Below are 13,154 nucleotides of genomic sequence, written 5' to 3' on the forward strand. Positions count from 1 at the left end.
GGATTTCTGGTGAATTGACGCTAGCGTCGGCCACTTAGCCCTTTGAGTCTGCCCCAGTGTATAGATACTGTCGGCTATAGAATATAAGACATAAGATTGAGGAAGATTTAGCTTCGTTTTCTTAGTTCGCCTGGTCTGATCTGGCAAAGTAAACTCTGGTGAAAGAGTTCAGTAAAATAGGCACTTTACTGAATTTGCAGAGTAACGACCATTCGACCGGGCATAAAATCAATTGGCGATATAGTGCGAACTAAAGATATTGATGGTCATGTTCGCTAGTGAATTGTCCTCTACGCCTGTTAGTGAATTGGGGATGTCCCTGCAGATAGGATTTTTGGCGAATTGACGCTTTACCCTTTAGTGAATCTGCCCTCTGGCCGTAGAGTATATTGTAGTACAGAGATGAGTCCCCTTTTGGAGAAGGAAAGGATTCAGTGAAGCCAAAGTCTGAAACTGGTGGACAGTCTATTAATAATCACTTTGGCACAAGTGCAGGAGTCTTTGTTTTCTGGAGCCATAGCTACACATCTAGACTATCAGACACTATAGCACTACATCCAAGAAAGTGCTGTACGTGTAGTATACAGTAATGTGGATTTTTGTGCTGATGTTCAAGCAGTAACATGAAGCATCTAGAAGTTATAATTCGGTTCTTTTAATTAATTTGTGCCATCAACACAGTTTTGGGGTTCATGTTTTACTGATTTTGGCAAACATGCATCTAATTACATAGGCACCCTGCCAAGTGCAGATGACTCTACTTCAAGTGCTATGTTAAAGGCAAAGTTCCTCTTAACATTTAATGTAGCATCATTTCATGGACATACATCTGTGTTTATATGTGGGCAAAACAAATTAAACCTGCCCCATATATTTGATTATTGAAGGACAAGGAAAGCCTTAATTTTTAGATTAAAATCTTAGTAACTTCAGAATATTAAAATCCTCTCTATTTATTGTCCAGTCACTTTATAAAACTAGATATTTCAATTCCAAACTGACAATTCAGATGTTAAGAAACAGAAAATGTAGACCAGTTGTAGATTATCTTTGAATAGAACAGTCAGCAATATTTTAAAGCAGACCTGTCACCCTAAGAAATAATGCCAAATCCTAAAATGTATTTATTTATATTTATTTATTTTAGTCAAGCAAAATTAAATTCACTTATGCCTTATAAATTATTTCAGTCTTGTTTATTTTAGTCTTGGAGTTCACAATCACATCAAGCTGGCAGGAGCCATTTTGTGCACACTTAAGGCAAGCTTTGCATCATGCAAAAATCTTGTTTATGCACCAAAATGGGGCACCTGATGCCAGTGCCCATGCACTGACTATACAGGTAGATGGTACGGAGTGATGTAACATCTAGGAAGGGCAGAACTGAAAGTGAAAGTAATTGCCTGCCCCATATCTATGCCTAGAGGAGGGGCAGGTAATATGTTTGACAGGTGAGACTTTTAAAATGTTTATAACTAGTATGGATGCTTGAATAATATAGTCTGGGGTTCAAGTTAAATTTGAAAATGGGTGTTCTTGCCCAGGCCCGGGCCTATCGCGGCAGAAATAGTCAGTTGTGCACGTGCAACTGTGCATTAGGGATGCACCGAATCCACTATTCTGGATTCGGCCGAAACCCCGAATCCTTAGTGAAGGATTCTGCCGAAACCCAAACCTTAATTTGCATATATAAATTAGGGGTGGGAAGGGGAAAACATTTACTTCCTTATTTTGTGACAAAGTCACACGATTTCCCTCCCGCCCCTAATTTGCATATGTAAATTAGGGTTCGGCCGGGCAGAAGAATTTGGCTGAATCCTGCTGAAAAAGGGCGAATCCCGAACCGAATCCTAGATTCAGTGCATCCCTACTTCGCATATTCAAGATATGCATATACCTGCACAAAGGGATGGGGATGCAGAAGAGGAGCCGGATGGGGAGAGAGACGCTGTGGGGGAAGCAGAAGGGGAGCAAGACGCGAAGAGGGAAGCAGAAGGGAAGGCAGACGGGGAGAGACACGCTGAGTTGGAAGGGGAGGGAGACGCGGACGGAGAGATGAGGAGAGGCGGCCTAGGGGCGCACTGTTTGTAAATCCGGGCCTGTTCTTGCCGTTTGACAGCTAAACAGTGATTGCTACTGCCCAACTAGGGTGAGGGTTATTACTGCCTGCTCTCTGCATGTTGTTTTTGCTAAAGCCTTCACCTTAGAAAATACCAAGCTAACATGAGACTGCATTTTGGTGTGCAGAGGCTACATATTGCTCCATGATTCTAATAACCTTAAGATTTCTCTGACAAAGATAATATGTAGTAATGTTTTTTTTTTTACCCAATGTTTATAGGTGACATCACCAGTCCAATCTTCAGAAGAGGAAAGTTTCAGACCCGGCTCGTTGTTCAGACAACTGGCAACTCAAGATGAAGAAGCACCTTCCCAATCATTATTTAAGTTAGGCTGGCTTTCCAGCATGACCAAATGAACATATATTTTTCAGCAACTAAAAAAAGAGCAAAATACTTTAATGTGCATCAATCTTTGTGAGACTAGGGAACTGGCTGCTCTACATGGAAATGCACTTTTTAGTCATGGCTCAGGCAGGGTTGATGACTGTATACGGAAACACCATGTTATATTGGCATTACACACGGACAACAAACATTTTTCCACAAATTAAATAGTTTTATTGTGCATCAATCAATGTTGTGTTTGAATCCATACTGAGGATCAGTGACCTTTGTTTCAGAAACTTTTCAGATCAGTCAGCAACTTTGTACAAAATCCTCCTTCCCAATATTTTTTTTTCTTTTAAATGCCAGATGTCCTTGAATTTGCAGCAGATATTTGGCACAACCCAAACATTCATTACTCCAGTAAAGCTTAAACCTAGTGGAAATTATTAGCCTTAGTATATAGCGATGTCCTGGAGGGTCAAATACAAAGGCCTATCTGCTAAACGGTAAAACTGCCACTGGGGGGGAGGGGGGGGGATACTTCTGTATGGAATATGTGTAGGAGGAGGAACATTTACTGAACATACTGAAGCACTCCTAGTAATGCTCTTTGTACTACTCAGGCCTGCAATAAAAATTCACCCATCTATGAAAACTGTATATGCTGCAAATGAGACTGTAAAAAAAAACTAAGGGGTATCATCTTGCCAGCCAGAACCTTGATTGAAAATGAACTGGTTAACAAAATCTCTGCAAAATAAACTCAATCTGAAAACATGGGCAGATTGATAGTCACCTACAGCCAAAAAGCTGGAAAAATGCTAAAAATATATACATCGAAAAGTGCTAGTTGTGTTTTTCTTTCAAACATATAAAATACCCAAGATACTTAGCTGAATGGACAGAAATTTTTGAATTCTCTCTCACTGGATTTTTAATCCCCATCTCAAATGTATTAAAGGAAAAAATCTTATTACAGCCTCCTCCGAGCACAAAAAGGAATCCTGTTGTGCAGCTGTTCTGTAGATATGCTGTAGGCTGTAATAATCGAGTGCAGAGTGTCTTTTCAGTGATCGTGCTCCATGCCTGTCTGGTCAAGAGGAATTGCAGCAGCGCTGCTGTAAGCTTGAGAAGTGCGCTTCCTTCAGGATCTGGTTGATATGGACATAAGGCCCCCGATTCAGTGCGGACTGTTCTGGGCTGGAGACAGGCTGTGGAGTTGCTGGGCCTGAGCCTGCCATGGTCTGAAAGGTTTCAGAGCAGCTGCTTCTCTCAAGGCTGAAGTTGCTATTGCTGCTTTCACTCCCTGAAGACTGTAACAATATAATCCAAAGGCAGACTTAGAAAAGCGAAGATTGGAATAGAGCTAGGGGTCAGTGGCATATATTCAGGGCATCTATCATGGTTTTTGTCTTATTAGGGATGCACTGAATTGATTATATTTGCAGTCAACGGAATGTCAACGCAAATTTGCTTATTTAATGAGGCTGGCTAGAGCTTTAAAATCCTCTGCACTCCCCCCATCTGCACTTTGGGATATTTAGGACAATAAGGGGCAGATTTTTCAAAATGTAAGTTTGCTAAAGAAAAATGCACCCACTTTCTCTTCATTCAGAATATGATGAATACTCTCATAATTCTAAAAATGGTAAAGAATAGAAAGTGGGTGAGAATTTTGCAGTAAGATCTAATGTCACATTTTAATAAATCTTACTGCAAGACTTTTTGTTCATTAAGCTACTAAAAATGCCTTCAAACAAATGGTTAGTCTGAATATTGCAATACATTCAAGATGTCCAATTACATCAGTCATTGTTATGTTGGGTTGAAAAAAGACCAAAGTCCATAAAAAGTTAAATCCCTCCATACACTCAAACTATATATACAAAAATGTATATTATTGTAAATGTTAGTATCACTAGCCTTTGATATTATGCTTGTCCAAGAAATCATCCAAACCACCACCAAACGCATTAACAGAATCCGCCATCACCCAACAGTACATTCCACAACCTCACTGTAAAGAACCACCTACACTGCTTCAAATGAAAGTTCTTTTCCTCTAGTCTGAAGGGGTGGCCTCTGATGTGATCCTCTTTATTGGTAAAAAGATACCCCACAATTTGTCTATAATGCCTTCTAAAGTGTAATCATGTTACTCTGCTCTGAGGGGTATAAAAAGTAAGGGGCATTTCCCCTGGGGGGGGGGTGATTTGATAAAGGGTTTGTTTCTCCTTTAAGAGGGCTATTAATGAGCTGGAGAGAGTGCAGAGACGTGCAGCTAAACTGGTTAGGGGGGTGGAAGACTTAAATCCCAAAGCTTTTTTTAAGAAATTACTCACCGATTCTCTGCATGCGCTTCTCTTCAGAAAGGACGACTGTCCATTGTGCGGTCGATTTCTCCTCCCTGCCTTTTATAGGAGATAGCCAGGGAGGAGAAATCGAGCACCGCACGATGGATTGTCGCCCTGTCTGCGTTTCTGAAGAGGAGCGCATGCAGAGAACCGGTAAGTAATTTTTTTAATAAAAGCTTTACGATTTAAAAGTTAAAACAAAGAAACACATTTTTTTAAAAACATTTATGTTACTGGTCCTTTAACAGTCTATCCTCATAATTTAAGTGTTCCATCCCCTAACCAGTTTAGCGGCACGTCTCTCCAGGTCATTAATATCCCTCTTAAAGGAGAAGCAAACCCTTTACAAAAAAACCCTACCCCCCACCCCACGTAGACCCCCCTCCCCCCCAGCCTAGCTGCCTCCCCCCCTCAGAACAGAGTCACAGCATCGGAGTTCACCGAAGCCATCTTCCGGGTCTTCGGTAAGCTGAGACGGAGACCGGCGCATGTGCGGCTGGAGCAATTTACTGGGCGGTCTATGGTGTTTGAAAAGGGGTGGAGCCACATAACAGTGATGCAAAAGGGGCAGAGCAATGTCCAGAAGACTGAAAAAAAAGGCAAGTTCTGAGCAAATTGGGGGCAGCCCAAGGGCTTTTTTTCCCAAGGGTAAAAAAAAATGGTAATACCGGCCTTGGCATGTGTTTTACCGGACCGGTGGCAACCCTAATTGCCAGCCCACATTAATCAGTCTTTAAGGGATGACTATATTCATTTATAAGCATATGATAAAATAACTAGTCACTGCTGAACTCACCTCTGTCTCCCACTCCTGCAGTTCAGAGCTCCATGTATTCCTTTTGGAGGGGGGTAGTTCAGATACTTCATTAGAATTTCGCCGCCTTTTCCTGCCAATAAAGTTAAAAAAATACAGTCACAAATCAATAACGCAATATGTTGGTTAAAAAGGCTTATTGACCTCCCAACACTTTTTCAGTTCAGTTGTTTTCAGGTTATTCACCAGAAATAAAGACTTTTTCCAATTTTCTATTTGTGAGCGTTTTTCGAATTTTGAAGAGCAGTTTAATTTTCACCTTATGCCTTTCAAAAGCATTTCTATGGGGGGGGGGGTGGTGACTCTAAATTGATACATTTCTTTTCAGAATCCAGAGTTTCATTAATGGCAGCTGTTAGAATTGATACAATAGCTGCTAATATTCCAAAGATACTGCTGAGAAATGGATCAACTACATATAGCAAATTGTAACAATTTCGAACTGAAAAAATTCAGACTCAAACGCCAGAGACAGAAACATTTAATTTTAAAGGGGTTGTTCACCTTTGAGTTAACTTTTAGTATGATGTAGAGAGTGATATACTGAGACAATATGCTATTTATTTTCATTTTTTATTATTTGTGGTTATTGAGTTATTTGGATTTTTATTCAGCAGCTCTTCAGTTAACAATTTCAGCAGTCTGGTTGCTAGGGTCATAATTACCCTAGCAACTATGCATTGATTTAAATAAGAGACTGGAATATGAATAGGAGAGGACCTGAATAGAAAGATAATGAAAAGTAGCAATAACAATGCATGTGTAGTTTTACAGAGAATTTGTTTTTTAGATGGGGTCAGTGTCTCGCATTTGAAAGCTTGAAAGAGTCAGAAGAAGGCAAATAACTGAAAAACTATATATAAAAAAAATATTAATAAAGACAGCTTAGAATTGGTCATTTTATAACATCAAATGTTAGCTTAAAGGTGAACCACCCCTTTACGGCTCAATTTTGGAAAATTGTAAAAAAATAAATAAAAGATGGAAAGCAATTGAAAAAAAGCCTGGTGAACAGTCTGAAAATAACTGAAAAAAAGGGTTTGGAAGTTTAACAACCCTGTATAAGTAAGTACATTTTAAATATGGCTTACTGGCCTATGTATGACATTAGTTCAATATCTATTGGACGTTAGAAAATCCAGTCAGACAAGGTCCACACTGGAAACGACTTTTTACACATATACATAATTGTATTTGTCAGTAGATGGGGGCTGCCATATTATTTACTCTGTGATGGCAAAACACACTATGTTGCATCAACTCCAATCTATACAGTTAATTGGAAGAGTCACTTTTTACGGTGCAAGAGAGGGGGTTTCCATTCAGAAACTTTCGAATTCTGGTCATCTCACACAGACTTCATTATATCCAAATAATTTTTTAAAAAACAGATTTCCTTTTTCTCTGTAATAATAAAACAGTACCTTGTACATCATCCAAACTAAGCTATGATGAATCCTTATTGGACACAAACCTATTGGGTTTAATGAATGTTTACATTATTTTATGTTGCTCCAGATTATGGAAAAAAAATCCAGGTGCTGAGCGTTCTAGACAAAAGGTTCCATGCCTGTACTTGATCCTAACTAAGCTGCATGAACCATATTGGTGGAAAAACAATTCCACTAGTTTTATATTCTGAGTTTTTTTTCTCCCCTGAATTGCTCCATTTTTTCAGGCTTTTTCCAAGAAACCTCAGACTTTTCATATTTTTGTCCAAATACTCGGATTTTCAGGCTAATTTGAGGGCAGACCACAGAAACTTCCAAATAGGATAGGGACCTCTCCCATTGATTTATATACAACCTTGGCAGGTCTGAGATGTCAGTTTTTGGATTTGGACTTTTTCCATCCTCAGGGTATAATAGAGTTTTTTCCCCAACTAAAAATTTGGATTTATAGAAAAAAATTTTTTTTTCAAGTTTTTAACTTTCAGTCTTTAATAATAAAAAAAAAACTTTAATGTTAAAATTTTTTTAGCAGATTTAAGGTATATAGACCCAGATTAGCCCAGGTCCTGAGAATTCTGGACAACAGATCCTATACCCACACATGGCAGTTGGTCTCTCCTTCACTATTGTTCAATAAACTATCCTAAACTCAAGAGCTCCATACACACAATTGTATGACATTTTCATGTAATAAAAGTGTGGCTATATACTACTGTATATCTGACTACCCAATAAAATGTCTGTGACACAGGGAAGTTGATGTTATTTTTTTTACTTATTTTTCTACTATTCTTCTACTATTTATCTTACAGTGTGTCATTTAAAGCGCTGTCTGGTTTCGAGCATAAGTAGAATGAGAAGAGAGAAGAGAGCTGACAATGTAAAGGAATTAATAAATGTACTGCAGATTAACATCTTAGGTGCACTAGGGCCAGTACCACTACAACTACTACTCAGGGCCGCCATCAGGAGTTACAACTGAAGGGGGGCCCGGCTGTGCTGCAGTTTTTTAAATAGTTGGGGCCCCCTGGGCATCGCCGAAGCCATGCTGCCTCTTTGTAAGTCCTGTTCCGAAAAGCCAAAGTCCAGAACGGATGAAGTCACAAAGTCACGAAAAGAGCGATCTGCCGAAGTCCCGAAAAGACCCGAAGTGAGCCGATCTTGACGTCCCGAAGCCGTGAAAAGAGCCGAACTTGACGTTCCGAAGCCACAAGACCCGAAGTGACAAAAAGTGCCGATCTTGATGTCCCAATGCAGCGAAAAGACACGAAGTGATGAAAAGAGCCGATCTTGACATCCCGAAGCCACAAAAAGACACAAAGGGACAAAAAGAGCCGAACCCGAAGTCCTGAAGCCACAAGTTTAGTTCTACTGAACATCAATGTGTGTTTTTTTTATTTTTTAAAGCCCTAGCCACCAATGTTTTATTTTTAAAGCCCCTTCCACCAATTTTTTTTTTTTTTTCAATATTCCCTGGGGCCCCAGAGTTTTTTTTAACTTGTAAGGGGGCCCTGACCATCAATGGCTTTTTATAACTTGTGTGTGGGGTGCAGTTTACCATTTTTAGCCCTGATGTCTGTGTGTTTTTTTAACTGTGGTGGAGCTTGGGGGCTGTTGTACGGAGCCCCGTGATTTCTAATGGCGGCCCTGCTACTACTACAAGTATACCATTCAAATTAATTGGACTGGACTTATCGGCCACCTAAAATAGAAATCTAGAAAGATCAAAAGTAATCAATATCCCACATGTACACCTACAGTACAACTACCAACTGAATGTAGTTATATCCACATCGGTGAGAAATAAACCCCCACTGTAAAATATATGGGCATGTCAGGTCACCTGGGAGTTCCATGAATAAAATGTTTTATAAAGGGCACGGATCTCCAAGGTGACTGCTAATATCCTTAAATTTAGAGGCAGGGAATGCATTATTATAATATACAAAAGCCATGAATATCTTGTAAATTATATCCTTATAAATGGTGACTAGTGATGTCATCAGTTATAACGGTGAGCAGTGATGTTATATTTGTCACACGAATCACTAAAACTTTATTTATATTATATCGGAGTTCCATGACCTGAATAAATGTATGTATATGGTCATCGAATATCCTTATATTTAATTTACTGTTTACGAGTGTCAAATGCCAAATGTGTCAAGGGAAATGACAAAGTAGCAGTTAATATAAACCCTTAGCAGCAAGATATTTCACAGGACTTTACAGAGATTGTTGATCATTCATATCAGTCTCTGGTCCAGTGGAGCTTACACTAAAAGGTCCCTATTACAAAGTTGACCATAAATTGGTAAAATGGATTAAGCATGTGGAACCAATGCTGTGGTCTTGGCATTCTCTCTCTATACAACTTAATGGTGGGGGAGGACAGCCCTCTGAATAAAACAAATGTCTAGGTCAGGAGACACTTATCCTAAGAAATTATACTATGCAGGGAGGTGCCAGCCTTTGAAAAATATGACAAATATTTAGGACCAAATTAAGGGGTCTCCCTTGATGTGGCATGGTGGCTTAAATTTTATAATCATAACTTTGTAACTAAAACCCCGTTTTTACACATACATGCACTTGCAAACTAAATTACATATGAAAAAAGGGGCCAGAAGATCAATCCCCTCCCTTTTGTTTGTGACTGATCTATTCAAATTAGCTACAAACACTTATTTTCAATTTCAACAGCACATTTCTGTGTCAACATCCATTCAGTGTGTTCGCTAAGGGTTATTCATACCTTAAGTCTACTAGAAAACCATGTAAACATTAAACAAACCCAATAGGCTGGTTTTGTTTCCAGCAGGGATTAATTATATCTTAGTTGGGATCAAGTACAAGGTACTGTTTTATTATTACAGAGAAAAAGGGAAATCATTTTTCAAAAAGTGGATTATTTGGATAAAATGGAGTCTATAGGAGGCGGCCTCTCTGTAATTTGGAGCTTTCTGGATTGGATCCCATACCTGTAGCTTGTTTGGGCATCTACATTTGACATTCAATGTATTCAAACGGAAAAAAAAAATCTCTATCAGTGCCATTACATTTGGACTACATCGGACTTATACAATGTATTTTGTTGCGCAGTATACTACACAATCACCCGTGTAGTTTCCTAGGTAGGGTCCTGCAGCGGGTCGGATACCTGGGGGTTACCCGCAAAGACCTGCGGTACCCTGTGGGTTGCGGCTAGAAGTTCCAGGTGCGGACATAGACGCGGGTCGGGCCGCGGGTCTTCTCAATAGTGACTTTTACGCTTTTTTTCTGATCACGTCTACTTCTGATGATGTCACTTCCAGTTTACAATGACAGCACTTCCTGATTCTTAATGGTCAGCAGGTCAGGGGTCCCGGTTGGGGATAAAGTACTTGTGGGTCGGGTAGTGGGTTGCGGGTACAGGTCGGGTATGGGTTCCAAAAAATGGACCCGTGCAGGACTCTATTCCCAGGTGCCCCCCAGTCATGTGCCTTGTGCTCTGGTAAACTTTAGTCAGTCTTTACTGCATTGCACATTGGAGTGATATAACCACTTCTTCCCCCCTCAACAGCTCATCAGCAGAACAATGGGAATGTAACTAAATAACTCGCTGGTAGATATAAGAACAAGACTGAATAGTGAAAATCCATGTCCCACTGCTTCAGTTACATTGAGTAGGAGAAACAATAGCCTTCCTGAAAGCAGTTCCATAGTGCAGCACTGGCTCTTTCTGAAAGCACATGACCAGGCACAATGACCTGAGATGGCTGCCTACGCACCAATTTTACAACTTGTTGGGTTAAGCTGGCCATAGACGCAAAGATCTGACCATGTGTGGATCGGACCGTGTGTGGAGAGTCCCGCACATTTTTCATCCAGCGGACAGACAGGTTAAAAGATTTCTGTCGGTTGCCGATAATATCTCTGCATGTATTGCCGATCGTACGATTTTCAGTGGAAGACTGTCACTAGCTTTGGGCGGACATAACTTTCATATGATTGCTGTCAGGGGCAGAACATTGATCTGTTCTTTTCTACTTTATTTGATCGGGAGATGGGGATTACGACCGTACATTGATGCTTGCGATCGGATCTTTGCGTCTGTGGCCAGCTTTAGGAATGAAACTTTATGTGGTAGATTGAATTATTTGCAGTGTAATGAAAAAATAAAAACACCACCATCCCTTTAATGCCCCTCTTGTGCCATTTAGGGGACACTTTATAAATGACTCAAGTTTACAGCAGTGACTGTTAGGGACACAGCAGTATTCATCCTACAACAAACATAAAAACACGAAAAAAGGCAAACACACTAGTGAGCAGATTCGCCATCTATATGCCCCGATGCCACAAGCACAAAGGCCTGTATGATTGCACAGTAACAGAAGCATTTCCTTACCTGCTGTCTGGCAACATTTGGGCCCTGTGCTGAGTAGTGATCCACGGCAGAGAAAGGACAGGCGCTGGGTCTACTTCTTACACTGAAGTGACTGGAAAGAGCAAACCGCACCCGCGCCCCTGGAGGATTTCTTCACACTGTTTTACTTGTTTGCCCTGATCTGGCAGGAAAAAGAGAATTTATTTGGACAATATCTGTAGATAACGTCTTCCTCTCTATGACTATTATCTCTTCTGAACAGGCCCCTCTAGACTATTTCTACTCTGTGAACCAACATTCAGCCACTATAGAAATAAATCAATTTAAATTGAAACGTTCCTTCCCCACAGACCCTAATGCCGGTGACTAACATTGGAATACAAATCCGCCCAACAGTCCCGCTTTTTTGCGGGACACTCTTGAATCTCTCTTCAAAGCCCTCAGTCCCGGATCGCTGTTTAGGCGTACAGCTCCCAGACTCCTGCCGGCTCTCTAGTCAAGGCAGCGCAAGTCTCGTATCGCGAGACTGACCACGTCACACGTATTATAGCACAATGACGCGGCACGTAGCGGCGTTTTGACAGTAACAAGCAAACAAACAAGTTGAAAGTGTACAGAAAGTACGGTATTCTGTGCTGCGCAGCTTGCGCACGTCATATTTTCCCCTACTGCAAAAAAAAAAAAAGAATTAAAAAAAAGTCCAATCCTTTGTCCCAGTTCTTTCTGTAAAAGATCTTTATGAAAGTAGGGCCTTATTGTTTAACATGCAGGCACAAACAGTTCTATAGGTAAAATTAACCAAAAGTAAGATAAAGCTTTTAGGCTCATTTCTTCATGGTGGCGTGAGAGGAAGAGAGTGTACGTTTTTTTGAGTATGGGTGAATATCAAGAGTAGACCAGGGCTACAAGGCAGCAATACATCATTGACAGTGTTAAAGGAGAAGGTTTCTTGCACTTGGGGGTGCCAAATAATAGGCACCTCCAAGTGATTGTATTGACTTACCTGAAACCCCAGGCCGGTGCGTCTATCAGCAGAAAACTGCACCGGCCTGGGCTTATACCAGTGAGCACTGTGGAGCGATCCTCTTCCGGCTTCTTTCTTCAAATTTCCCGGGGCAAACGATTGCACAGTTGAACGAAATAGCCCGCACAGTAAAAAGGGAAATGGAAAATAAATAAATAAAACCATAACAGTCTTAACAAGTAAGATTAACAGAAATAGTAATAGTTCGACTTTGCTCTCTTATAAGTTATTGTGATAGTAGATGGGGAGGTAACGTACTCCGAAACCGATAATCTATGCAGGGTTGCCATACTTTTACAACAATGGCTATATATCCAGTACAATAGTGATAAGCTTTTTATTTATGAAGATCCACTTGATCTTAGGTTTAAAGAGCTACTGACACCAGAAATTAAACCATGTTTACATCTTTCATAATATAGGCTTTGTTTGCTACTTATAATTTTCCATAAAGTATTTGCTCAAAGTTTTTACATTACCCATCTGATTCCCTGTACTCATCTATGAGGGGGCTGCCATATTTGTGCAGCAGAAGTCTGTTAGCATTAGAAACTTTAACTGACAGGCTGAGATGGGACAGTCAGGTTGACAAAACAGTCAGGTTTAGGAACATCAACTAAAACGTTGCCGTGTTATTTGCACAAATAAAAGTTTAAATCAAAGATAGGAGTGCTGCTGCAGCAATTATTTTC

The 13,154-nt window shown here is 40.2% G+C and overlaps 2 protein-coding genes across 5 annotated transcripts in view; one reads left to right on the top strand and one right to left on the bottom strand.

The window, feature by feature from the left end:
• The window catches only part of cog1.S (component of oligomeric golgi complex 1 S homeolog), a 19,192-nt gene extending 16,498 nt beyond the window's left edge, over positions 1 to 2,694 (top strand). For 2 of the 3 annotated variants that reach the window (XM_018238302.2, XM_018238301.2), the window contains exon 14: positions 2,342 to 2,694. In XM_018238302.2, coding sequence (XP_018093791.1) covers positions 2,342 to 2,479 — 138 coding nt within the window. In that variant the 3' untranslated portion in view covers positions 2,480 to 2,694. The remainder of the gene's footprint in view (positions 1 to 2,341) is intronic. The other variant, XM_041578335.1, reaches the window with a different exon arrangement.
• On the bottom strand, positions 2,659 to 11,970 carry LOC108702695 (protein FAM104A). Of its 2 annotated transcripts, none has more exons than XM_018238308.2 (4): positions 11,810 to 11,970; positions 11,460 to 11,619; positions 5,601 to 5,691; positions 2,659 to 3,763 (listed from the first exon to the last, which is right to left on the bottom strand). In XM_018238308.2, exons 2-4 carry the CDS (start codon positions 11,474 to 11,476, stop codon positions 3,545 to 3,547), a joined length of 327 nt encoding a protein of 108 aa, XP_018093797.1. In that variant the 5' UTR covers positions 11,477 to 11,619; positions 11,810 to 11,970; the 3' UTR covers positions 2,659 to 3,544. The 2 variants fall into 2 exon arrangements, with proteins under 2 accessions (XP_018093797.1, XP_018093798.1); XM_018238309.2 differs by having other exon boundaries at positions 11,460 to 11,614; positions 11,810 to 11,967.
• Positions 11,971 to 13,154: the final 1,184 nt, after the last annotated feature.

The sequence above is a fragment of the Xenopus laevis genome, chromosome 9_10S, assembly GCF_017654675.1.
Source record: "Xenopus laevis strain J_2021 chromosome 9_10S, Xenopus_laevis_v10.1, whole genome shotgun sequence".
Taxonomy (NCBI): domain Eukaryota; kingdom Metazoa; phylum Chordata; class Amphibia; order Anura; family Pipidae; genus Xenopus; species Xenopus laevis.

Excerpts from the sequence above, each read along its gene's own strand:
- LOC108702695 (XM_018238308.2), bottom strand. Across the intron at positions 3,764-5,600 it reads TGCAGGAGTGGGAGACAGAG|TCTTCAGGGAGTGAAAGCAG; the intron begins GTGAGTTCAGCA and ends ATATTGTTACAG.